General features: G+C 42.0%; 2 protein-coding genes across 5 annotated transcripts; both read left to right on the top strand.

Annotated features, from left to right (window-relative positions):
* The first annotated feature begins 1,320 nt into the window (after window positions 1-1,320).
* mazb (MYC-associated zinc finger protein b (purine-binding transcription factor)) lies at window positions 1,321-10,409 on the top strand. The gene is made up of 7 exons (XM_026162934.2): window positions 1,321-2,368; window positions 2,588-2,738; window positions 3,703-4,133; window positions 4,648-4,895; window positions 4,989-5,052; window positions 6,585-6,756; window positions 8,073-10,409. Exons 1-7 carry the CDS (start codon window positions 2,336-2,338, stop codon window positions 8,414-8,416), a joined length of 1,443 nt encoding a protein of 480 aa, XP_026018719.1. The 5' UTR covers window positions 1,321-2,335; the 3' UTR covers window positions 8,417-10,409.
* A 5,931-nt stretch (window positions 10,410-16,340) lies between these two features.
* On the top strand, window positions 16,341-24,250 carry tlcd3bb (TLC domain containing 3Bb). 4 transcript variants are annotated; one of them, XM_026162937.2, is made up of 7 exons: window positions 16,341-16,824; window positions 18,232-18,434; window positions 18,759-18,842; window positions 20,161-20,386; window positions 21,008-21,103; window positions 22,019-22,128; window positions 22,266-24,250. In XM_026162937.2, the coding sequence occupies exons 2-7, from the start codon at window positions 18,310-18,312 to the stop codon at window positions 22,531-22,533; spliced, it is 909 nt and encodes a 302-aa protein (XP_026018722.1). In that variant the 5' UTR covers window positions 16,341-16,824; window positions 18,232-18,309; the 3' UTR covers window positions 22,534-24,250. The 4 variants fall into 4 exon arrangements, with proteins under 4 accessions (XP_026018722.1, XP_080161245.1, XP_026018720.1 ...); XM_080305119.1 differs by having other exon boundaries at window positions 16,341-17,024; XM_026162935.2 differs by having other exon boundaries at window positions 16,342-17,018.
* Window positions 24,251-24,751: the final 501 nt, after the last annotated feature.

Here is a 24,751-nt window from a genome sequence, read left to right as displayed (position 1 = left end):
TGGCTGTCAGGGGTTTCGGTGAGAGGCAGGGGAGTCTCGGTTCCCGTGGCGAGCCCTGGATGAAGGAGAATGAGGATTGAACACATGCTCGGCGGTGCTTTGCAGAGATTTTGGGGGGAGGGTGTTGAAATTCTTATTAAATATTCAAGTCAAGCAATTCCAAGCTTGAGGAAGGAGAGGAATAAGGGTCTTAACACATGTACTGGAAAAGAAATGGGGTGCTTTAAAAAAGTAATTTAAAAAAAGATAATAAATTGATATTAACACATTAACTTGTCTTGATTTAATTTTTGGTTTTCACGTAACTTTTAAGTATCTGAAAAACGGGCCTAAATGATCTTAGTTTCAGTTTCTAAAGTGTGAATATTTTCTGTTTTTTAAGATATGGCAAAGAACATCTGTCAGTGTTTTTAAATATTTTTTAGGCAGTAGGGGGCTGAAAATATGGAGGACCAAAATTTAACTTTTGTTTTTAAATGACTGTAACTAAATTGGTATCATCAGTTAGTCTTTCAAATGACATGTTTTTATTTGCGTTTGAATTTACCCATTTATTTATTTAATGTTATTTATCAATGTATTTTTATTTTTTAAATAAAATCCAAGTTTTCAATGTAATTCCTATGTATCATTTTTCCAATTTTAATATTTACATTCTGCAGTTAGTCTTTATATAGAAAAAGCTCAGGTTTTTGCTGATCAACAAACCTTCTAGTGTAATGATGGCACTGTTTTTAAATTGGACAGACCATACATATATGTGTGTATGTATATAATATTATTACAAATATTTATTTGTAATAATATTTTGTTACAGTTTTTTTAATTTAATGCATTTTTTTCATTGGCATACTTGGTCCTCCGTATGCCCAGTTAAAGTCCCCCTCTTTAAAATTCAGGGTCTCATATTGTTTTATTCATTTAGACATCACTAATTATACATAACTGAAGATGGACCCTTTATTCTTACACTTACCAGTGATCCTAGTGATTTTCTGGGCTCCTTAGTTTAAAATGAAATGATTTCCCTATGATGATGACGCAAACTTTTCTAATTATCTATAATATATTCGTTTTATAAAAATAAGTCAAGTCAAATATTCACATCCTTTTAATTCATATTTTTCCTCCTAAGCAGACAAATGCTTCGCTAAACAATTACTCTCGTCCATTGTGTTCATATCCTGAGCTGCTATTTGTCCTCCACTGTATCTCTGACATCATTAGCCTGACTGGGAGGATCTGTGCGCACTGCCCTTTAAGATGCGTCTGTCATCGCTCCGTTAATGGAAAGTCACTCCGGCTGTTTTCTGCGGTGCAGATCTGTTCAGTAAGGGCCTGGCTGGAGGAAGGCGGGGAGAAAAAAAACACGCACGAGTGGATTTTGTGTCGGCCGAAAACCCAGGAAGGAAGCGGGAGAAGGGACAGGGCTCTGCCGAGAGAGACGGAAATGAGAGGGGGGTGTCCAAAGAGGAAACCCTATCCCTTTAAGAGCAAGTGGGACATAGCGGTGCGAGAAAAGGAGAGGAGGGGGAGAAGAAAGAGGAATTAAAAAAGAAAAGGAAGAAAGAGACAGGGAGGGAGGAGGGAGAGCGGGCGATAAAAAAAGAAAGATGACATCCTCGCAGCTGAACGGCCGAGGTGGAGCGATAGGCTGCGGCCCGGCGAGAGCGCCGCTCGCCGGGGTCAGGGCTTGAATCCAACAGCGAGGCTTCGACAAACACCCGATTGGCCTATTTGGGGGGAAATCGGAAAAAAAATATTTGGATTCATAAATTAAAAACAAAGCATGACCTGCTGTGCTGCCAGATACGTGTGTTATAACCCATATTTGTTCTTTTGCGTAAAAATACGCATTTATTTCACGCAGGTTGGCTTATTGTTTGTTGCTAAAGTGTGATACTGTGAGATGCGAGGTTTTTTGTTTTTTTTTGCTTCTTTTTTTCTGGAAGTAGTTTGGACTGTGTGATCCTGCGCTTCAGTGAGACTGCTGTTTAAATTAATTAAAGTTAGAAACCAAAGTCAAAGAGAGAAACGGGCTGTTATTGGCCTGGCCTGCTCCACCACTGCCTGTGTACCGCAGCGTGCGTTAGTCAACAGCTGCGTGCATTTTAATCGTCAGCACTAGGCTACCTCAATGAGAGAAACATATTTTTGCAGACGGCTTTTTTCGCGTTTTTCCAGAGGACCCGGGAGCCCGGCGTTTCTGCTGCCGGACAGGCGGCTGTTTGCGCCCCGATCAGCGGCGGGCCGACCCGAAGAAAGCGATGCAAAGACCGCTCTCCTCGATCTCAATCCAGAGCTGACTTTCTAATCTCCATCGCTGTGGCGCAAAATGGATGCTGCTTGGAGCAATTTTCTCTTCCAGGTAGGCCTCTCTCTTTCCTCTTTGCTCTGCTTTCACTTTAACAGCTCGCGTGCTGTCGCGCAGGCCTCCCCCTCTCTCTCCCTCTGTCTGTCTCTCAGTGTGGGTCCACAGCTGTCCTGCAGCCCTCACTTCTTGCATTTACTACGCCGCACTCTTGGAGAAGATATAGCTGTGACTTGTGTTTACATTTGGTGATGGCCTTCTCCTTTGCTTCTCCAGAGTACTCCCACTCAAAACCAAGTGGAGGGGAGCCTCCAATCAGAGCTCTTGCCAGTTCATACGAGTTCTCCCCAGACCCCACCCACAGAGCACATAGCACAGCCTCCTTCAACTGTGGACACCACTGCTCTCAGTGAGGAACCTCTGCCTGGTAAGGGGACACTGCACTCTTAAACACCTGTGGAGCTGAGAAAAAGTGTTTGTGAAAAGACCGGACACAGCGAGGCAGATGATGGCCACAAAAATTTGAATCTCTTAAAATAGCCGAGTACTTAAACGTGCAAATGCAAATGGCAGCGAATGAACCACTTGTGTGGTCTAAAAAATGTAAAAAGTGTACAGGTCACTCATGGATTATCAGGTACAGGTGAATGACACAGTGTAGAGCATCTCAGCATCGCTATGACAACAGCATGAAGAATATCAACTCATACACTGGTGATCAGAGCAGGATTGTGTAGTTTATGAATAATGTGTATTTATTTTTGCTATCATAGAAAGCAACTAAATTTCTTTAATCCTACCAAGCCTGAGCCATGAAGCTCTTCAGCACATCGTCTTCACTTGTGTGCCAGCAGAAAAATAAGAAATATGGAGCACTGACCACCACATCCCCATCTGTCACTCAGATAATAAGTCACCCTCCCAAAATGTGAATATTTTCGATTATACGTGTCATCTGTGGTTGATAAGAGAATATCTTTGAGGTTTAGAGTGTCTGAAGAACTCATTTCTGAATGGACTTTAATCTCATCAGAATAGTTAATGCAATGGTTACTATAGTAACAGCCCTGCGCAATATATCAATCATATCAGCCAGTCATTTTAATAGCTAACCAGTTAGTTATGTAAGCTAAAAAAAAAAAGTTTAAAAATCTTTTTCTATTACATCTTCTTAAGATGGACTTTTCTGCTTTGGATTTTTTTTTTTTTTTTTTTGGACTAGTTGACCTTCCAGAGGTTTATATTTAGACCGGCCACATACACTGTATGTATCTGTTTTCCTGCAGGATGCCTTAAAGGATCATATAAAGCATCAAAAGTTAACATCTTTCCTTCTTTCTTTCTTTCTTTTTTCCATCATCTGTCTTTCCTCACACCTCCCTCGGCTCCAGTGAAGCCCGTGTCTCGGCCAGCTCGCGTGCAACACATCTGTGCCATCTGCAACAAGCAGTTCAAGAACAACTACAACCTGCGGCGGCACCAGTCGGTCCACACTGGGGTACGCATGAAGGACAGGGCCAGAGAGCAGGCGGAGGGAGCAAAGGAGAGAGCTGCCAGCCAGGTGGTGGCGGCGGCGGCGGACCCGTCGGCAATGGCGGTGGGGGCCGGAGGGAGGGCGGAGAGGCCCCATGTTCCCCTCTCCCTGCTGCACCTCTCCGCGCCTCCCCCTCTCGCCCCTCCCGGTGTGCTGGCGGGCGTTCAGCAGCCTCCCCTGGGTGGTCAGGATTGTGAAGGGGTGGCCATGCCAAACGTAATGGCTAGTGTTAACCCTCATGCTCCGCCTCCTGCTGCTGTCGTCATGGCCACAGGGGCGGCAGTACAGGTGGGTCAGGGCCTTGTGGAGATGGCTGTCGTCAACCCCGAACCTTCAAGCATGTTGTTTCTTAAGCTGCCTGACCGGAGGGATGGTTAAGACGTCTTCTCCCCGCAAGCAGCTGCCCGTGTGTCACCTGCTTTGTATTTGATTCAAATTCCCCAGTTTCTCACATTTTCCATAAAGCCCAGGAACAGAAATCCGTTAAGGGACCAGTAAATTCCATCCCAGTGTTTGGCACTGGTCCCTCAGTTTGAGAAACACTGTGCTTGGAAGCCTCCCCCATGCTCCCCTGCATGTTCTCTGTAACACAAACAGTGTGAAAGTGGCTAAATGTTTTGCACAAATAGTGAAAACTTTGCACAACCCACACTTAATTGGCAAAATCTCAGCGTGCATCTTGCATGGTTTCCACATAAGAAACAGGGCAGCCAACAATGAACGCATTTCTTTTCACAGTGCAGCAGCGAAAAGCTTAACGTCTGAACTCTGTAGTGTGCTTATCTTGTCTGCTTTGCCTCAGCGGCCCACGAACCCCAACCCCAACCCCGTGAGGAAGAACCACGCCTGCGAGACGTGTGGGAAGGCCTTCAGAGACGTCTACCATCTCAACCGTCACCGCCTGTCCCACTCAGACGAGAAGCCGTTCTCCTGTCCCATCTGCCAGCAGCGCTTCAAGAGGAAGGACCGCATGAGCCACCATGTGCGCTCCCACCAGGGCGGCGTGGAGAAACCCTACATTTGCCCCCACTGTGGAAAGGCTTTCTCCAGGTAATGCAGCAGAACGAATGTTCCCGACACACTTGCGGCACGTGAAGAATTTCCTGCTCTGACGTGTTTCTCTGTTCTTTCTCTGCTCCCAAGGCCCGACCACCTCAATAGTCACGTCAGACAGGTGCACTCCTCAGAACGACCCTTCAAATGCCCCGTAAGTCACAATTGTCTCGTGTTTTATCTTCACTTTACTTTACACGTTTAGTCACTTCACTGTGTGCATAGTGTTCCTCTTACACATTGCAGTGCTTTTATATTTTCAGCTTATATATTGCAGACAGACACGAGTATATGAACAATGAGAATATTACCATGGAAACCGATGTGGATAAAGTACATATGTATCTTAATCAGATATGTAGGCATAACATTTATTTAACATTATTGTGAACATTATGCCTACATGCAGCACAACTGAAGCTGGATATTTACACAGGCAAGATCAGCATGTCTCATCGCACACTTGTGTGTTTATGTATATGTGCATCTACATGCGTCATACATAAAGATGTGAACTACAGATCTTTGAACTTTCGTTAACTTAAATTTGATAAATATTGGTTTATCAACTATATGATGACGAACCGTGACAGTAGAAATGATAAAACTCTTTCACACAGATACACACAGACTTATTAGACTGTGGATCACTCACACAGTCCAATATAAATATATATATATAAATATAAATATGCAGCCATCATGACACTGAAGTTATGAAATTCTCTTTTACTGTATCATTGTATGATCAACAGAACAAAATCTTGCATAACAATTTTTTTTTGCACTTATTGAGGGGTGAGAGTCTCTGTGCTGAGTGTAGTAGCAGTCATTACATAGTTCACGTGGCCCTTTAAACATACATAGATTTATCTGTTTATTTATTTATAAAAAATAACTTTTACCACTGCTGTTTTTTAATTTTTGTTATTATGATTAAGTAAATTAGCTTACCAACAGTACAAACAGACCAAATAATCATATGCTATGGGCATGCGCTAACTGTATAAAAAAGATGGAGTTAGCTGCTGACATCACAGTGGTTTGTGAAGCCCTCTTTGAAGTCTCAATTCTGACATCATGACTGTCACCATCCTGGGGGGGGGGGGGTTTACAGCCTGAAGTGAACATGTTTGGATAAGAGGGCAAAGTGCTAAGTTGCTAGCTAACGCAAGATAGCAAACAGATACCTGCTAATAACTGCTAAGTAAAGAATTTTACTCACCAAAACTGGAGCTTAGGCTTCTTGAACAGGCTGTTAGGTCCATTATCCACAAAGCAAAGCATAGTATTTGTCTGATAAATGCCCTGGAAATCTTTAAAATGTCAAAAGCACCCCAAAGAAATTAGCTGTGGTACAGTGGCGCTAACAGCTACAGCTTCCTCTGTCAGCATTAGCAGTGTGAACATTGTTTTGGACATATATTGATCCTGAAAAGGTAAAATAGCTGTAGAACCTAAACACTTTAAACAAATGTATTTCTTCTGTAAAGAAAGTCTGATGCCTGAAACAGTGCGTTAGCGACGAACAGTGTGCCGAATACATTTGTGGGTTTTCAAATATGTGCAGCTGTCACTAAGATTTTGTGGCGTGCAAAACATAATATTGTAAAACCTCACTTTAAAAATTGTAGTTTGCGAAAAGTTTTGCCATCATATTGTCATATTGCTTTCTTGTTTTTTCAGACATGTGAGTCCAGTTTCGCTACTAAGGATCGTTTGCGTGCACATATGATTCGCCACGAAGAGAAGGTGCCCTGCCACATCTGTGGGAAGCTCCTGTCAGCTGCTTACATCACAGATCACATGAGAGTGCACAACCAGTCGCAGCACCACTCATGCCATCTCTGTAACCGCAGTAAGTACAGGTGTTTTATTGCACTACATTCAATATATATTGCATTTTGAGGGAAGAAACACGGACATTAAAGCAGACATAGCTTTAGGGATGAAACAGAGACTGTGGACTCTGTAGTAAAAATGTCAAAAACAAAAAGACCACAGTGCACCTGGCTTAACCTTTTTTACTCTTTTGTTCTTGCTTTGTGTGAAAGATGAAGAAAAAACAGAGAAAAGGATCATTTATCTTGCTCTGCCTGAAGAAAACAAAATCAATCTACCATCACCGCTATAGCACGCGCTTATGTGCTGCACTATTTCCTGGCTGAGTGCTGCAAATGCCTGAAGTCACAGCTGTTTGTTCAGCAGTTTTACTGCGATAGCAAATCTCCAGAATGTTTCAGAGAAAGAGTCCAGTGACTTTGAACGTGGCATGATTTTTAGTGCCAGACCTGAGTATTTCAAAAACTGCTGATCTGCTGGGATCAAAACCATCTTTAGGGTTTACAAAGAACAGTCTATAAAATATCCGGTCATGAGCAGTTCTCTGGATGACTGCGTTGAGCTGATAGGAAGGCAACAGTAACTCAGATAACTTCTTATTACAACCAAGTTATGCAGAAATAAAGCAGAGTATTGATTTCTCCTGCAACATGGTGGGGTCAGAATTTGGAATAAGCTTCATAAAAGCATGGCTCAGTCCTATGGCCATGAGCCATAAAAGCATGGTTCATGACTCAGTCCTTATATCAGTGGTAGTGATGGTGCACTGGTGCGTCAGATATTTTCTTGGCACACTTTGAATCTCTTAGAACAAAGTCTCAGAGGAATGTTTCCAGCACCTTGTTGAATCTTTGCCAGGAGTACAACCCAGTACTAGCAAGGTGTACCTAACAATGTGGCCAGTTGACTCTTGTTGCATAACACTTAGCTGAAAAGTGTCCATATAAACTTCACACAGAAGGCCCCGGCCAGATGGTGGAGTCGAACTCGAGACATTCTTGCGGTGACAAGTGTATTTGTAAAATTTCAGACTGTTAACATGAGGTTCCAACATCAGTATTTGATATTTATTTAGTGTCCAATCACATTTACACACTCGTTCTTTCACTTATGACCGTTTACATATTTAAATATGGTATTATAATAACATGGTAGCACTGTGGTTGGCAGGCTTGGGTCAGGGGAGTCTTGCAAAAGAGAAAAAAATAAAACCTTGAGTTTTTAATTTGTCGTTTTATGAGCTTGCTGCATTGTTTTGTTTGTGCTTGGATCTCAATTGCATCATCTCTCGCTGAAGTAACGCTTCTCGGCTCTCTCCCTCTCGCCCATCAGGCTTCACCACACTGACGTACCTTCGTGTCCACGCTCAGAAGCACCACGGCCAGGAGTGGAAGGACAGCCCGGGGGGCTTTGGCGGCAGCGCCTCTGGCGGCATGCTCGTCTGTCACTTGTGTGGCGTCCACTGCAAGACGCCCACCCAGCTCCAGGGTCACATGGGCACCCACACCAACAACCAGGCCGCCCAGAACCCCGTCACCTCTAATGTGGCTGCCAGCAGCTCAATCACCCTTAGCAACATGGTGACAGCACCCACCGTCTACGTCACCGGTAACACGGTGGTGGACCTGCTCGTCACAGACTGCTCTAGCATTGCAGCACCGCAACCCCAAAGTTAGCAGTAGAGAGCTCATCAGCAATAACCCCTGTCCTTCAGCAGAGGGCAAGGTCAGAGACGGTTGGAGTTACTCGTAGATGCTGATCCGATTTTAGTTTTGTCACATCCCCACTCACGGGTAAGGTTAGGATGAAGAGTTGAGGGGAGATTAACACCAGTCAGTGCTCAAGGGCAGTTTAACCTCAGAGTTGCCGAGCTGAGGCACCAGAGAAAAGGAGAAAATGGAGGAGCCGGGGAGGGGGGCAGACAAAAGGACATTTGTAGCTGCAGGAGGTTCAGTGACACTAACGACAAACGTGGATGTGTTGTCCAGATATTTCCGAGTGCTCTTGTACGTTTAAAACTCCAATGAAGCTGTGGTATTGTGAGCATCTACTGTATCACTCTCCTCTCTCTTTCCTCTCTCTCTGTCTCTTCCCTCGACCCCGGCGTCGGCTGCTCTCTGCAAGCGCACCAAGTACTGTATGTATATCTCACACCAGCTCTGATCTTACCTCCATTTTGCAGCTCACTTACTAAGAATCCAAAAGGCTTGCATTTAAAATAAGTAAAGAAAAAAAGTAGCAGGGAGAGAGCAACTCCCAGAAAATAAAACGAAGAATCGGTTTAGAGGGGAGGTCGCGTGGATGGGTGCGTGGAAGTCTCGGCTCGACTCGCATGTTGGCTTGTATTTTGTTTTATTTCATTTGTTTTTTTTCAGAGAATTAACTTTTGATTTGAAGCGGCGATGATCGTTTCTTTAAGTCTCTTTGATTCGGATGTTTGTAGATCGGGACAGAAGACGGCATGCATTCGTGGGATGTACTTTATTCATTTGTCTCCATAAAGGTACAGAGATGACGAGAGAGTTGCGTTCAGCACCGTCAAGCACCTTAAACTTGTTATTGCTGGATTCTGTAAAGGATCGAAGTGGGTTTAAGATTTCTTGGATTTTTCTCGCTCTGAGTCTTCCTCTCTGGGTCTAGCCTTTGAAATTTAAAAAAAAAAGAAAAGAAAAAGCAAGAAACAACTGCTAACAAACACTTCAGCTTCTGACATGGCGAAATCTTGCACCTGAGAACTACCTTTTTGCATGAAAACAAGCTAGCTCAGTCATGCGTATTGTTAGGGAGCTGTGATGACAAAAGAAACTTTTCAGCAGTTCCACTAAGTAAGTTAGTTGGCTGTAAACAATAATATTTATAAAAGTGTTGATTTCATTCAGACATTTTTAACATTGTTGGCCATTCATTTGATTGTATCGCCACAGTCCTTTTGTTTTCTCTATGTACCAGTCCAACGAGTGAAACTTATGCATTAGATTTAGTCATTTAACCCTCTGTATAGCACATAATGTTTCGAACACGTCATTTTGCATTAATCATGTGAAGAATGGACTTTTTTTTTTAGTTATATTGTGGGTGATTGAGTGGTGTTGAAAGGGCTTCTAAAGTCACAAGTTGGAGTTTGATGACATAAGTCGGAATTTGCTGTAAACTAAATCCTGGTTTCGTACTGGAGCGAGTTTTCAGTTTTGTGTTGATACGTTATCTCGAGATTCATAGAGTTCTTTTCACCTTTTTTTTTTTCTTCCTTTTTCTTTTCCTTTGGAAATACGTTCTTCCTGTTGAGAAAATTAGTGAATTACTACAAGTTAATTTTTAGCTTTTCTCCATTACATTAAGAAAAAAAAAGTAATACCTCTACTCTAGGATTCTGTACAGCTCTTGTGATACATCTTAATGCCTTATCGTACTCAACTGCATTTTAATTCTTTTATGATAAAATATTTCAAATCTTAGTCATGGATTCATTAAGAATATTAATGGGATGTATTTATATTTATATTTTTATATTTCTCAACAGTATGCATGTCTAAAAGGTTGTTAGAGCAAAAAAAAAAAATCAATGATGCTTACTACAGTCATAAATATTATGTTATTTTGTAGATGCAGTAGAGTTCATGTTATTATTTTGTAATTTGGACAATTTAAATTAAAAAGAGTAAATGGGCACTGGTTTGTGGGCTGATCCTTTCTCCGACCGTGTAAGACGATCGTCCATCCATCTCGGTCCCGGTGGGGCCTGGAGCCTCTTTCAGTAGATACTGAGTAAATGGCAGGGTACATGCAGGACAGGTCTCTACTCCATCACAGGGCTAACTCAGAGAGACAGGCAATCATTCACACCCCCGCCAACTAACCTAACGTGCATGTCTTTGGACTGTGAGAAGAAGCCAAAGCAGCCACAGGGAGAACAAAACCTTCTGCTGTGAGGTGGCAGTGCTAACCACAATGGCACCACTGATAAGAATATTATTAATGAGAGTCTTCAGTTTAGTATTTCACATTGAAATACACATTAAGTAGCCTATTAAGCATAAATGATGCATAATTTGGTCTGCAAAGTACAAAGGTTGAGTAAGGGAAGGCAGTTAAAAGGATTATAGTAGTGTAGTGCTGTCTGATTACATGCTAAAGTTGCACATATTGGTAAATGGCCTGTATTTATATAGCGCTTTACTAGTCCCTAAGGACCCCAAAGCGCTTTACATATCCAGTCATCCACCCACACATTCACACACTGGTGATGGCAAGCTACATTGTAGCCACAGCCACCCTGGGGCGCACTGACAGAGGCGAGGCTGCCGGACACTGGCGCCACCGGGCCCTCTGACCACCACCAGTAGGCAACGGGTGAAGTGTCTTGCCCAAGGACACAACGACCGAGACTGTCCGAGCCGGGGCTCGAACCGGCAACCTTCCGATTACAAGGCGAACTCCTAACTCTTGAGCCACGATCGCCCCATATTGATCATTTGAGACCATAAATCTTTACCCATTCATTTATTTCTTCATAGCTGGGCAATTTACAATGCAGGATACTAGTGCTGATTTTAATTGAAGACACGACAACTAAATTGAGTAAAAGGTTTTTGTATAACATTCCAACAGGCAGCTATACATTAGGGATTTCTTTTGTATCAGGAATGTCCTAAAATGTCAGGTTTCACTGTGGGAAAAAGGGATAATGTTAGTAAAAGTCCATACAGCAGCACCAATTTGGATACTGGATAAAGCCAGCTTTAAAATTCTTTGACATTTTTCACTTAAAATTAATCAGAAAATATTGATGACAAGAAAAAAAGTTTTAGCATGTTTTCAGAAAAGAGAGAAAATATCCAGTGAGCAGCAGTTCTCTGGGTGACAATACCTTGCTGATGTAAGAGGAGAACAGCCAGACTGCTTTGAGTTGAGTGGAAGGTAAGAGTAACTCAAACAACCACTTCTTACAAAGTACAACACAGCAAACCTTGAAGCAGATGAAAAAAAAACACACCAGGGGCCACTCCTGTCAGCTAAGAACAGGAAACTGAGGCTACAATATGCATGGGCTCACCAAAACTGGTAAATGGAAGATTTGAAAGATGTTGACTGATAAAAACATGGATCCATCCTGCCGTGGATCAACGCTTCAGGCTGCTGGTGGTGTATGATGTGAAGGATATTTTCAGTCATCAGATCTCAATCCAGTAGAGCATGTTTTTGACAATACAATACAATACAATTTTATTTATATAGCACATTTAAAAAACCACAGGTATGCCAAAGTGCTTCACAGAATGAGTTAAGAGCAATAATAAATACAAATATAAAGCACAAAATACAAATAAAATATACTAACAGGCGGGTGACATAACTAACCAATAATACACCAGGCATAGTAGGCACAACCCGAAAGGCTTAAGGTTAAAACATTATAAACATTAACAAAATGATAAAGATAAGTTCCAGTACACTAAAAATGTGGGCTCTAGGAGGCGGGGAAAGCAAGGCTAAACAAATAAGTTTTTAATCGAGATTTAAAAGATTGAATTGTATCAGACGCCCGAATAGCTAGGGGGAGGTTATTCCAGAGGTAGGGTGCGACAGCGACGAATGCGCGGTCACCTCTGGTCTTGAGCCGAGATCTAAGTCGCACCAGGAGCATTTGGCCTGCTGATCTAAGCGCTCTCCCAGGGGTATAAAAGCTGAGGAGATCCGTAAGATAGCTGGGCGCGGTGTTATTTATGATCTTAAAAGTGAGCAATAAGATTTTAAAATCAATACGAAATTTAATAGGGAGCCAGTGGAGGTCGGAAAGAACTGGATTAATAGACTCAAACCTGCCAGTTCCAGTTAAGAGACGCGCAGCCGCATTTTGAACGAGCTGCAGTTTGTGAACAAGGGCAGAATGGAGACCAGTATAAAGGGAATTACAATAATCTAACCTTGATGTAACAAAGGCATGGATAAGTTTCTCCAGGTCCTTACGTGGTATGTAGGGCTTGGCCTTAGAGATTAGACGTAGTTGATTGAAAGTCGATTTAACTACGGAGGACACATGTTTGTCCAACTTGAAGGAACTGTCCAAGACAACACCCAGGTTCCTCAGAGTGTCAGAAAGGGAGTCAGCAAAGGGCCCAAAAATACCAGTTAGTTCAGCCCGAGAGAAGGGAGTATCAAAGATTACAATTTCTGTCTTCTTATCATTTAAAATGAGAGAATTGCTCAGTAGCCAGTTTTTAACTTCATTCATACAATCAAAGAAGTGTTGCAATGACGACGTGACATCCTCAGCTAGTTCAAAATAGATTTGAATGTCATCCGCATAGAAGTGAAAAGAAAAGTTGTATTTATCAAAGATTCGGCCCAAGGGTAACAAGTATAAAGAGAACAGCATGGGACCCAGCACAGACCCCTGGGGGACACCAGAGGTGACAGGGGCAATGGAGGAGGAGTAGGTACCCATGGTGACAGAAAAGGACCTTTCTGAGAGATAGGATTTAAACCAGCTATCCGTGGAGGAACGGGATATTCATATTACTGATGTGCACCTGTGACGGCAAGCCACACATGGTAAGCTCCACACCTCACCGCCAGTTGATTCACTTTAGTTTACTTTGCAGTCACTACTTTAAATATATTCTATTTATTGTCCAATATTGTTTCTTTATTAAATGTATTTATTTTTTCATTTCACCTTCCAATGTTTGTATGGCATGCACACATATTATCACCGCAAGGTCAAAGTTCTGTTTTATGTTATATTAATACATCTGTCTTTGCTTGAGTTACCTGGGGTTTGGCTTCCCCTTCCTGGCTGGCAAAAGGTGTGGCAAAGGGCTGGGAGAGCTGAAGAATAGCTGACAGCCTAATTGGGTGAAACCAAATGATTCAAGTTTGTTTAATTGTTTTGGATTAGTTAATGTTATTGCAGCCATTTTCCCCCCCTTGTGTGTCATTTGATTTAGCTAAACCATTAATTAAGTTCCCTTGAACTTGAAATGTATGGCTGTACTTATTAGTATAGTCAGACTGTATAGATGACTGTACTATACATACAGCATTATGAAAAAGTCTTGAGCCAACCCTTAGTAGTAGTAGTATCATTATTTTCTTGACATTTCTTTAAGTAGTCTTTAGGAATAGTTCTCCGGGCTTCTTAGAGGACATTCAAAGCTCTTCTTTGGATGTTTGTTGGCTTTTGTTCTGTTCTCTGTCAAGATGATCCCACACTGATTCAGTATACCGAGGTCTGAACTCTGGGGAGACCAATCCATGACTGATACTGTTCCATTGTGTGGTTTTCTAACACTGTATTGGCAGAAGAATTAAGCTGTTGCCAATCAGATGCTTTCTCAATGGTATTGCATGGTGGATAAAAATCTGATGGTACTTTTCTCTGTTCATTATTCCATCAATTTTAACAAGAACTCAGACACCAGTAGCTGAAATGGCCCCAAGCAAATTTTACTACTCAGACATGCAGCTACATGTTTGCAGTTTAACTGAGAAAAAACAATTTCATGTTTCTACAAGAGCGGATGCCGTTGAGCGTTCAGGAAGACTGTTAATGTCCTTGGGTGTGGACTAAAGTATGATCAACTAGTAACAAACAGAACTCATTTTACACTGCATGTTATTAGTAGCTGTTCTTTGATAACTTTAAAAAACAAGAATTGGGTCCATAGGTTTGACTATAGTTTGGATTTTGTCTCATAGACAGAGGGTCAAAAGTATACTTGCACCCCCATTTTACATATCCTTAAGCAAGGCCACTTCAGAAGCCTAATGTTAGCCTGCTTTATCCTTTCATAAACCAGTGTTGATGTGTTTGGCATCATTGTCCTGTTGGAACACCCAACTGTGTCCACGTTCCAACCATATAGCTGTTGATCTGAGGTAAAGTTGAAGAATTTGAAGGTAGTCCACTGCCTTCATTATTTGATCCAATACCACTAGCAGCAAAACAGCCCCAGGAGCATGATGCTACCTCCACCATGATTGACGGTGGTACCGTGTTTTCTTTTTTGAAAGCCTCAGCTTTACTTCTCCAAACATAACTCTTGTCATTGTGGCTAAATAGCTCAATCTTTGTCTCGTCTGACTATTTGGCTTGTCCATGTGGGCAGCTGCAAATTTCAGTTGAGCTTATAGGTGTCACTTTTGGAAGGGGGCTTCATCCTTGGTCAGCACCCTCTCACTCTATAGCGATGTAAAACTTACTTCATTTTGGACGGTGATGCTGGTGTTGTAGCAGTTTCCAGTTCATGGCATGATTGAGCTTTGGTGGTTCCTGGGTTGTTCCTGAACATCCTAACCAGTTTCTTCTCATCTGAGGGTGATAGTTAGTGTCATCTTCCAGACCTTGGCAAAGTGGTGACACATCTGGATATCTTATACTTAATTGTTTGAACTGATGATCTTGGAATCTGCAGTTGTTTAGAAATGGCTATAGGAGAAATCCTCAACTTGTGTAAATCTACACTTCTCTTTCTTAGATCTTCACTGAGTTCGTTAGAATTTCCCATTGTTCTCTGTGTTGATTGATCCAATAAGTTCTGTCAAACAAATTCTTTTTATGCTGGCAAAGAGAAACTGGCAGTTGTAGTCTATCATAGTCAGTAATATGAAGTTCATTGGCCTTGGCCTTGTTAAGTTAAAAGACACTGAAGATTTAGGTGAGTATATGTACTGTATATATATTAGACGCTGTATATATACTTCTCACCCAATGTGGGTAAGAGAAAGTCCCAAATACATGTAAATGTGTAAACCGAATTCTTGTTTTTAAAAGTCATTAAAGACTTTGTACAATCATTCCATCCTGGAAAAGAAACAGTTCGAAGAAATCATTAAAATCACATAGTTGCCATAACATTTATGCCCATAATGAGTATAAGTAAACATCTGACCATAACTGAATAATGACTCCTTCAAACTCTGATATATATATCTATATCTATATATATAGATATAGATATATATATAGATATATATCTATATATATAGATATATATATAGATATAGATATATATATAGATATATATATATATAGATATTATAGATAGATAGATGTGTGTGTGTGTGTGTGTGTGTGTGTGTGTGTGTGTGTGTGTGTGTGTGTGTGTGTGTGTGTGTGTGTGTGTGTGTGTGTGTACGTATATTTACAAATGGCTGTACTTTATTCATGATTTAACGTCTTTACAAATCTGTAATAAACCACAAAATATAAAGAGTAATTTCACGAGCCTAGTTAGGAAGGTCACTCATGTTTATAACCTTCATGGCAGATTGCTTTTGAATTTCACCTTGGCTTATGTTTGCGTTTTACACCCACAGCTGGCATGTGCATGTGTTGCACATACATATACACATTTGCTACCCAGCACCAACTGAGTAGTGTTAGACATGGATATCACTGCCAAGCCTGAACAAAGTAGCATTAATTGTCCCGTTATCTGCAAGCTTCCCTGGCAAGGTCTGCCAGGCAGGGCCGTGACCCTGTAAAGACACTAGGCATGTCTGATTATGTGCAGCTGAGGGCTGATAAGAGATACATTTATTGGCTGTTGCTGTTCACTTATAAACAATGACTCTACGGTTCAAAGATGTAGCCTGTACCACAGAGAATGGGGCTTTATTCTTTGTGCACATTTTCAGTGTTTTATATAAACAGATTAAAACGTCTGTGATTTTGAAAGAAGCAGAGTTAATATTTGCAAACTAAAAATCGAGCTGAAATAGATTGCTTCCCTACGTGGGATCCATTCAGCGTTTCAGTGCACAGAAAACAACAATTTGCAAAATGCGGTGCTGTGACTGGTGCAAATTTCTCGTCATGACATGAGATGCTGCCGCCCGGACCTGTAGGAAAGTAGCTGGCGCAGCAGTCCAACAGTGTTGAGTCAACGTTGCATCTGGGAGGCTGAGAGAGGAGAGGAGGCAGCGGCATCTCTGCTCTGCTGTGGCGAGACAGAGGAGATGACATAGCGACTGGACCAGCTACAGTCACTCTGACACCTGTACCCGACTGCGCCATTGTCTTTTGTCATCTGTTTAATTAGATACTGCTATTTCTGTCGCATGCTTCCCACCGATGCCCTCGGTGAGCTGCCCTCATACAGATTTTGATCTAAGTTGAGGCACGCTAGCGCTAGCTCGCTGCTGCTACCCTTCAACATTGAAGTGGTCACATAAACATGCGGATCATCGAGGCGGAGACCCCCGGGATACCTCTAAACGCTTTCAACAGGACACGACTTTCGACTGGCCGCTGACTGGACTCTGCAGAGTCGCCGTGTAAATGTTGCATAACAATTTCTTCCTCTATTCTAGACATGTGTAAACTCCAATCCGCTAGCCACGGTTAGCGCTTAACGGGGTCTGTTAGCTGCGCTGCTACTGCTACAAACAAATAACAAGCTAACGAAACAGTTTAACGCCACCGTGTCTTGTCCATGAATTAGCGAGAAAACACAGACGGGGACACAGTTGACGATTAGTATTTATGTGGAGGTGCTAGTATCTCTCTAACTGTTGTTGTGGATTGATGGATGGTGTCGGTTGCCAAGCCAGTGGTGACTAAAGTACCACAGCTAGCGCTAGCTAGCGTTTGTACTCATTGTTAGCGGGCGGTTGAGGGGTGCAGACAGTTGCTGTTGCCTGCCGCGGGATGGCATATAATGTTGGCTATATCGTTTTGTACACTGAGCATACATGCATACTGGCTGACCCAGTTTTTGTCTTATTAGGACTTGGGAGAAGAAAACGGCAAATCCCGCTAACTCGCCTTGCCACTCTGCCGCTAGTTAGCTTAACTAGCTGTTAAATTTGGAGAGAAAACGTAAGTTAGCGTTTGCTCAGGAACAAGTAAATTTGACACGTGGGCTCCTTGAGTCTGCATCCCGTCAGAGCTTGGGCCAATTTAAAAATTAAAGGTTAACTGACTAGACTAGGCTGGGTCGCCAATGTTGTCAGCATAGCTTATTTGTATGTGAATCAAAAGCGTAACCTGTATCTGGTTATCCAGACAGGTTAACCTCGGCTAGCAGTGCTGCCAGAAGCTTTGAGCAGCAGTAGCATTACATGCAATGTCAATATTTTCGACGTTTGGGATTTTAAAAATAGCGCAATGCGCATTTTGCTAATGGACTTCAACTTTTAATGAGTCAGCTCCTCGACTATGTGCAAACTGTAAAAACCGCATAGTAAAACCACATGCTTTTATATGTATAGGTGTATATATATATATGCATATAAATGCATATAGGTAAAACGGCATGTTGCACAAAGGCGTCTGCTCACTGACATCCTATCCCCGTGTAGTCTCTCAGCATTCAGTGCAGTGCACCCTTCCCTTACCTGAATCTTAGCTCTTCTTTGGCCTTTCAGTAGAAAAATCTATTCCCACCAATGGTAGTCTAGAATAGTATTTGCGACATGCTTACACCAGGGAATTGTAGTGCGCTCAGTATGAGCCCTCATTCACTCTGTCATGTCTCGTGTTTTTCAGAGAGGTGAAAGAGCGACGGATCTCAAGGACCAGATTGCCTGCTGAACTTTTTGCCTCAACCACAGATCGCCAGGGAACATGCTGGCCATCCTAGCTGCTGGCTCTATTTTCTTTCCAGGCCTTTTCCTGCTGTCCAAACAATGCCTGAAGACCATTCCAGGACTGAGATGGAGCGAAGGGGACGCAGTGATTGTATCAGCTAGGTTAGCCCCTCTGAAATGCTTTTGAATTGCTGTGTTGTCTTATTTGCAATAGATGTAGAAATGCCATCTAGAAACTCGACCCTCACTCTGTTTACCTTTTATGCCAACAGCATGCCCTCTAAAATTATAGCAAAGTGGTGCTTTTACTGCAGTGCGATCAAGGTTGTTTTAGACTAAACCTCTTATTTTTTTTATTTATTTTTTTGCGTAACAAGTGTGTCAGATTAATGTGGAAGCTATTATGTTTTTACAGGTACTTTGAGCTGTGTTATTTTGCACATTTTTAACATGTGTTAACTAGACAGTGAATGCTTGTCATTTCAGGTTGGTGTCCTCAATTCAGGCAGTCATGGCTTCCTCAGCAGGCTACATCATTGCCTCTTCCTGTGAAGACATCATTGAGGACCAGTAAGTCTATGAATACATTTCTGGAATATATTCTGTCACATTTGATCAGGCTTTGATATCATGATTGGTCATTTCCAGGTCTGTGTCTGGACTATGTATAGGCTCTCTGGTTTTCATGTTCTACATACAGATGAGGGACAGAGTTATTAATCCCTCTATTGAAATGCCCTTTAAAAAAATTTTTTTTAAGTGTTTTCCAAGTGTTCTCAAACAGGACAAGGAATTTTTAACACAGCTTTTCCAAACATCCTAGTTTTACTTTGGATGCTTAAATGATTTCACTTTTCACTTTGTTGCTAAAAGCCAATACTGTATCCTTTTTGCTGGATAACAGCGTGCCGTTGTTTCTTCTTGCACATGTCTCGTGTAAATCCCAGGCAGTTGTTCTTTGGCGAAACTCTCAAGCCCCTCCAGATGCAAGGTCTTATAGCATGGACCTTGGTGTTCAGTTTGCCCTACAGATCTTTAGTGGGATTAAAGTAATGGCTCTGTGCAAGCCAGTCAGCAGCGTTCACTTAGTTCTTTACCGGGGCGATATATGTTTTTGGTTGTTGTCATGTTGGACGACAAAGGGACGACCCAGACCTAGTTTTACTGTTGAATGCTTGAAGTTTTATTTCAAAATCTTCCCATATCATTCATCAGATATCAAATATCGCCTTTATGATTCCTTCCACCTCAAGGACATCCTCAGTTCCAGATGCACTGAAGGAGCCCCAAAACATAATACTCCCTCCACCACTTTTCAATGTATGGATTGTGTTCTTTGGGGTGAATGCCCCTCCCTTCTTTCTCTAAACAAAAGCAGCATTTCTTTGGCCAAAGAGCTCTAGTTTTGTCTCATCTGAGCCAAAGATGTGCCAGGTCATCATTAACATACTTCAATCTGGCTTGAACGATTCTCTTCTGCAGAAATGTAGTTTTTCTTGATATGAGCCTCACAGTGCAGGGTTCCAGTGGTTGTCTTCTTTGACACTACAATCCATCTCATGCTTTGTGAGAATCAGCATTTGTTTTTCTTTTGTTTTTGACATAATACTTTTTTCAAGTGACAGCTCAAATCCTTGCCGAAAATTGTGACAAAAACTTTAAATGTCACAGGGGGGAGGGCCTAATAATTTTGTTCTCATCTGTATGTTTTAGGTGGGTTTTTCCAGTTAGTTTTTTCATTGCAGAGGGGGCAAGCTTTGTTTTATTAAGGGTTGTCATAGTTTATATAGCTAATTGTACTTAGCTCCAACTTGGCAGGCAAGTGCAGTATTAATGAAGTTGTGTTCTGACTGTTAGTGAAGCTGTGTCCCTCCTGTTATGCTTCCAGGCACTGGCTCACGAGCAGTTACATCATGTTCGCCGTTCCCTACTTTGTGTACGACATCTACGCCATGTTCATGTGCTACTGGTACAAGCTCCGGGTCAAAGGGCACGAGGAGGCCTCAGCGGCACCCCAGCACATGAGCTCGGCGCTGACCAGCTACTTGCGTCGCGAGTTCCTCATGGTGCTGCACCATGTTGTCATGGTCACCGTCTGCTTCCCCGTCTCTGTGGTAACTGTCATACATTGCTCTTTCTGTTGAGCACGGATCTGAGCAAAGCAAGAAAAGTATAGCAGTGAATTATCTACCCACACTCAGGTATTTTAGTCTTGTGAAAAGGTGCAGTGTACTTGTGGCAGAAGTGTTTCACGTTTTATTCCCAAAGCAAAACTTACTGTGTAGCACAAAAAGGATATAAGTCCAATTTAATAATCATTGTCTCATAAAGCAATTTATATGGTGTATATTGTATTTAATGTACTGTTAAGTCAAGGAAAAATAGCCCAGTGCCAAATAAGAACCTGATAATTCTCTGATTCTTCTTCTCTCATTTATAAACAAACTAAACTAAGCAGTACGTTTTTTCCAGGTTTTAAAACTATGCCCTTGTTTTAATAGATTTAAAGTTATTCACTGTTCTGCAGCGTGTTCACTGTTCAGCTTCTAGAGGCATTAAAAAGCCGTCCACATTTGTCTGACAGAGTAGCAATTAAGTCTTCAAACTATTTCAGTTGACTAGCTAAACGTTCACTTCCAGAGAAGGGGTATTTTTATTGCAGATGTACTAACAAGTCCACAAAGGAACAAAGCGGTCTAGACAAATAATCAGCCTTCTTTTCCCTCTCTCCCTAGTTTTGGCGACAAGGAAAGGGCGATTATTTCCAGGGCATAATGTTCATGGCTGAGCTCAGCACTCCGTCTGTCTGCTTAGGAAAAATACTCATCCAGGTAAGCATCTGAGTTCAGCCTGTAGGAAGACTGAAGTGCATTTTTATTTTAATTTTTTTTGCATGTGCATGTGTCACACTAAAGTTCTCCTGCACTCTCTACTGTTTTTTTTTTTTTCCTTCTCCCTTTTTTAATTCATCGGAGAGTATATTTCCAGCCATTCCCAGCATGCAGCTTGTTCATGCCCAGCGGCTCCTGTCAGCTGCGTCTTACATGAACAGCTCTGTCAGAAACATCAGTCTTTAATTGGTAACACAGTCCGCTGCTGGAGTTGCACGTCCCCCCTGTATTTGTTTTTAGGTCTGTGTGTTTCAGTGTCTGCTTGTACTCCAAAGTGAGGCTCCCACAGCTGTTTGTCTCTGAACATAGCCCCTAGATTTACACTGGATGTTCAGCAGATACACTATCTGCATGTCCTTCTACCCTTTATCACTTAGCACCCTGGCTCTCCCATTCACAGTGCACATGGCAGTTTGATAAACAGCAAAAGCTGTGTCCTTAGACCTCCCTGCTTAAAGAAATAACTAAAAAAAAAACCCTATGTAATACAAAAGGGTTCTTATTGATGGGATGCCATGTAATTCTAGCATGTGAGATTAGTGAATGGGCACGAGGAAAAACCTCTTAGGCAGATGTGTGTTTGTGCTCTGTGTTATCTCACGAAAACAGGTTCAAGATAAAGCTTTAAGCTAATGAGGGTGTAAAAAGGGGCTGCTGCAGCATCTCCCTGCCCTCCCACCTTTCCAGCCAGGAGCATTACACTGTGCTTTCCACCTCGTCTTGTTTAGATAGCATTAACAAATATAACAATATTAGAATTAACAGTATTACAGTCAAAGATTAACATCGGTGGCTTTCACCAAACTGTACCGCTTGCTTTTCTTTCTCCCTCTCTCTTTTTATTCCCGCTCTCAGTACAAACAGCAGCACACTCTCCTGCACAAAGTGAATGGGGCTCTTATGCTGATCACTTTTTTCATCTGTCGAGTCCTACTCTTCCCTTACCTCTACTACGTCTACGGAAGGTATGTCTTTCTTTCCATCTCTGTTCTGCTGTCTGGCTGAACTCGGGTCAGTGACTTGCACAGCCACTAGAAAGGTTTGTGAGCGCACGTTTTACAACCCTGCAATTTTTTTTGTCTCCTCCCCGTTTTGGGTCCAGGTACGCATCCATTCCCTTCCACATGGTTCCGCTGACGGTGCCCTGGCACTGTAACCTCGGCGCTGCTCTGCTTATGGCGCCCCAGCTCTACTGGTTCTCCCTCATTTGCAGAGGCGCCCTGCGACTGTTCACGGGCACCTCCCGCTCGCAGAGGCCGCACCCGACCGCCGCCGCCGCTAAGGAGCTCCAGAGGGATGGCAACGCTCTGCCCCAGCCCGCCAACGGCTACAGCACGCTCCCCACAGAGCCCGAGCTGGCCACGCACTGAGAGGAGCGGTGTGGAGGGGAGGCTGGGGGCGGGGGAGGGAAAGAAGGCGAATGTACCAATGAGTATGTAAAGGAAGGAACGCTGCAAGGAGGAAAGCGAGACTTGAAACGAGCTGAGACGGTGGCCTCAGATTGTGCTGAAGTGCTTGTAGCCAGCAAAACAGTTAAACGCTTCAGCGGCTAGCCTTCAAGTACTTCAGCCTCTTAGTTTGTAGGAAACATAAAGGAAGTGTTGGCACGCTCAGTATTTAAGATGTCTTCGGGCACTGTGACAGACAGGAACATGCACTGACTAGAGAGGAAGTTGCCTGGATGTACAGCAAGCATAGGTGGCCGTTTCCCCTCACGTAGATCAAATTCAGTCCTCTCTGCCTCCTGGAAGAGCAGGAAAATAGGAATGTATTATATTGTATGTTAGTATGTTCGCTGTAGATGGAAGGCCTAATTCAGTTTAGTAATGAAGAAGACCTTCAAAAAAGAAAAAAAAATCCCAGCTAAACAGTATTTTGACTTGTTAGTGTTTATTATCTGTATCCTCTATGTAGTCACTGTCACTCTAACAAAAATGTAACCGACCTGCAGACTGACTCATCTTTAGAACGGAGATAATCTCATACGACTGTATTCTGCTGCCTTATCCCTCCCTCCTGCTCCCCTCCCCCTGATTCTTTATGTTTTAGTTTTTTAAAATATTATTATTTTTTACTCTCAAGAAAGAAGGAAGAGGCTTTCCCTCGGACAGAAAAATGTGATGGTTGTACATAGCAGATGTTTTAAAAAAGAAGAAAAAGTCATTCCATGTCAGTATTAGGTCAGTGTTTATTTATTTTCTTAGGCTTTGTCCGACTTCTGCATCCGACATTTTTGACAGTTCGACGTTAAGACGGAAACATTTCACAGTCTTACAGCTTAGTGAACGCAAACTACCCTCAGATATTTCCACAGTGGTCCTCGTTTCAGTGTAGATAAAGATTGTGTAGATTCCTTTTCATCACTATTATTATTATTATTATTATTATTTTTACATATAAGATGGTTACTTTTAATTGTTTGGTGTTGTACAACAGCACCAATTACTTTGCAGGAATATTTCACAAAGGGATCTGTGATGTTTGAGTGTTTCTAGCTCCGTTAGGGGGTCTCGTAATGTCAAAGTTTGAAGGGGAACAACAAAGACAAGGAAGCACATTTGTTACTTTTTTTTTTGCTGTTAAGTCTGTGAGTTAAGCCTTTCAGCCCTGTATGAAATGTTCCAATCATTTGAGCCACTGGTTCTATGAACCTTCTTCGAACAAACAAGCTTGTTTTGTATGATTTCATGTTTGTTTTAAGTAGCTACACTTTTCTGGAAATGGGTCAAGGAAACAAAACAGGAAAAACAAAAAACTCAGACAGCTTAAAAACCATCAAAGACAGGGAAGTGTGTGCCAAAGCATCTGGAGAGCCATGGGCATGTTGAACACAGAATATCCATTCCCCTGTTCCATGACTTCATAAGGTACTGCTTCTTGACAATACTCAAAACATTTCAACTGATGTACTGTATATTCCACGAAATGCTTGTTATTTATTTGTAAGTATTTATTATTTATTTATTTATTTGGTTTGTGGTTTTGAATGCATATTTATGCATACATATTATACTCTATGCTTCTGAGCCTCATGTGAAGGCTGTATTGTTACTCAATCTTAGCTAAAATATACTTCTCTGTCCTGAACCTGTCTCGACTCTTTTTTTTTTTTTTTTTTTTTTTTTTTAAAAGCTTTTAGTACTTAAAATCAGACTGATTGTGTAGCTCCATCACTAGGTAGGAATGAGCCAGTAGAGGGTGCCACAATCAGTGAAGTTGTGTGATTTTGAAAAGTTTATTCATTGTCACCACTGCAGCTCTGTACTTACAGCTTTCTTTACCCCCTGAAGGCCTACTCGGAGTAACCCTTGAAGCTGTTTTCTGAACTGAGATGTTTCTTTCATATTTGGGGCCTGTTTATAAAACAAAATGACTGGGTTTGCATCAGAGGTTAGTGAGGGTCAGTGAGGGTAGTCTGCCTGTGCAGCTACCCTTGGAAAAAAAAACAAAACTGTTGTAATCAAATGTCTTATTTTCTCAAATATACAGAGGTATCAAATTATTAATGAGACCACATGAAGCAGATTTATGCATTTTTCTTTAAATTCTACGCCCTAATAACATCTATAATATTAGTCGTATAGTAGT

The sequence above is a fragment of the Astatotilapia calliptera genome, chromosome 8 (genome assembly GCF_964374335.1).
Source record: "Astatotilapia calliptera chromosome 8, fAstCal68.1, whole genome shotgun sequence".
NCBI lineage: Eukaryota > Metazoa > Chordata > Actinopteri > Cichliformes > Cichlidae > Astatotilapia > Astatotilapia calliptera.
The sequence above is the reverse complement of the archived record's forward strand: the minus strand, read 5'-3'. Positions and strand labels throughout refer to the sequence as shown.

Bases quoted from the DNA above. Each gene is read 5' to 3' on its own strand.
- mazb (XM_026162934.2), top strand. From the start codon at position 2,336: ATGGATGCTGCTTGGAGCAATTTTCTCTTCCAG. The intron at 2,739-3,702 runs GTAAGGGGACAC...CCTCGGCTCCAG, and splicing joins CAGTGAGGAACCTCTGCCTG to TGAAGCCCGTGTCTCGGCCA. The intron at 4,134-4,647 runs GTGGGTCAGGGC...GCTTTGCCTCAG, and splicing joins CCACAGGGGCGGCAGTACAG to CGGCCCACGAACCCCAACCC.
- tlcd3bb (XM_026162937.2), top strand. From the start codon at position 18,310: ATGCTGGCCATCCTAGCTGCTGGCTCTATTTTCTTTCCAGGCCTTTTC. The intron at 18,435-18,758 runs GTTAGCCCCTCT...TTGTCATTTCAG, and splicing joins GCAGTGATTGTATCAGCTAG to GTTGGTGTCCTCAATTCAGG. The intron at 18,843-20,160 runs GTAAGTCTATGA...TTATGCTTCCAG, and splicing joins GAAGACATCATTGAGGACCA to GCACTGGCTCACGAGCAGTT.